The sequence below is a fragment of the Atta colombica genome, unplaced genomic scaffold (assembly GCF_001594045.1).
Source record: "Atta colombica isolate Treedump-2 unplaced genomic scaffold, Acol1.0 scaffold153, whole genome shotgun sequence".
NCBI lineage: Eukaryota > Metazoa > Arthropoda > Insecta > Hymenoptera > Formicidae > Atta > Atta colombica.
The window spans coordinates 966,777-967,931 of record NW_017259243.1 but is presented as its reverse complement, the minus strand read 5'-3'; the positions used below and the strand labels follow the sequence as shown (position 1 = coordinate 967,931).

General features: G+C 28.8%; 1 protein-coding gene across 1 annotated transcript in view; it reads left to right on the top strand.

Moving 5' to 3' along the window:
• LOC108685479 (E3 ubiquitin-protein ligase UBR4) overlaps positions 1 to 1,155 on the top strand; it is a 25,661-nt gene that overhangs the window by 4,187 nt on the left and 20,319 nt on the right. The window contains exons 6-8 of the mRNA XM_018190274.1: positions 34 to 271; positions 386 to 503; positions 961 to 1,118. Of these exons, the coding sequence (XP_018045763.1) occupies positions 34 to 271; positions 386 to 503; positions 961 to 1,118 (514 nt within the window). The remainder of the gene's footprint in view (positions 1 to 33; positions 272 to 385; positions 504 to 960; positions 1,119 to 1,155) is intronic.

Genomic DNA, 1,155 nt, shown 5'->3' with positions numbered 1-1,155 from the left:
ATTTATATATATATAACATTTCTGTATAACTAGACAACAAGGATTTGGTGTATTATCAGTGGCATTAGCATCCCACGCATTGAATTTAATGAGCGCGCTTTTGGAAGATGTATCTATTGAAGCTAATTCCGATGTGATTGTGGCAGTTCCTGAACCAGCACCGCTGGATATTTTGTCTACTGCTACAGCATTGCAAAGAGCAGTAACGTTCCTACAAGCAGTGCCATTAAATCACTTGCTATTTTATCTGGCTACTATTAGTTACAGAAAGGTATTGAATTATTTTATATACATTTGCATTAATATTAAAACATCGATAATGTAATATTTTATTAATATATTTATATTAATTAAGTGATATTCCTATGTGTTTTATTTATTTTAGGCATGTACATTGAAAAGAGTACAAAAGCATCCTTTAGAAGGAGATGCATTGAGTCAATCAGATTCTACTACATATTATGAAGATCTTTTGAGTTGTTCAGAAAATTCCACTGATGAGGGTAAAATTGTGCAACTCTAATATATTATAATGTACTATACTTATATGAGCTTAGTTTTACTATGTAATAGTAAATTGATTATGAAAGATATATTTAGAATACATATATATACATATGCGCACGCGCGTCCTAAATAATCTTTATTTTTTTTTTGCAATTTTTTTTTATCATTACCAGCAGGAATGTTAAAATATATAAGTAATATTTAATATGTATTTCATAATTTTATTTTGTGGAATACAAGCAAAAAATTAATTTTTCATGAATATTATGCACTATTATGCTACTATTAATATGTGAAAATTAATTTTAAAATAATTTCTGTAAACATGTAATCGTATGTAACATATACATTTAGATGCAGTTTCAAAATGCTTACATTAATATTTACATATAGACAATTTTATTAATACACTGATATATATTCGCTATATAGAACAAACTATTATGTCGGCAGAGGAGGACAGCGAACCTATTTTGGGATTATGGTTTGAAGAAACCATTGCTCCGTCGGATGAGCCTTCAACAAATGCTAATAAAGAAACAAATAACGAAGCAAGTGCAGAACGCACTACTATTACTACCATAGTTCCTGATAATCGGGAGCCACACGGTGTATGTTTCTAATTACATGATTATTTTTTAAAGTCTA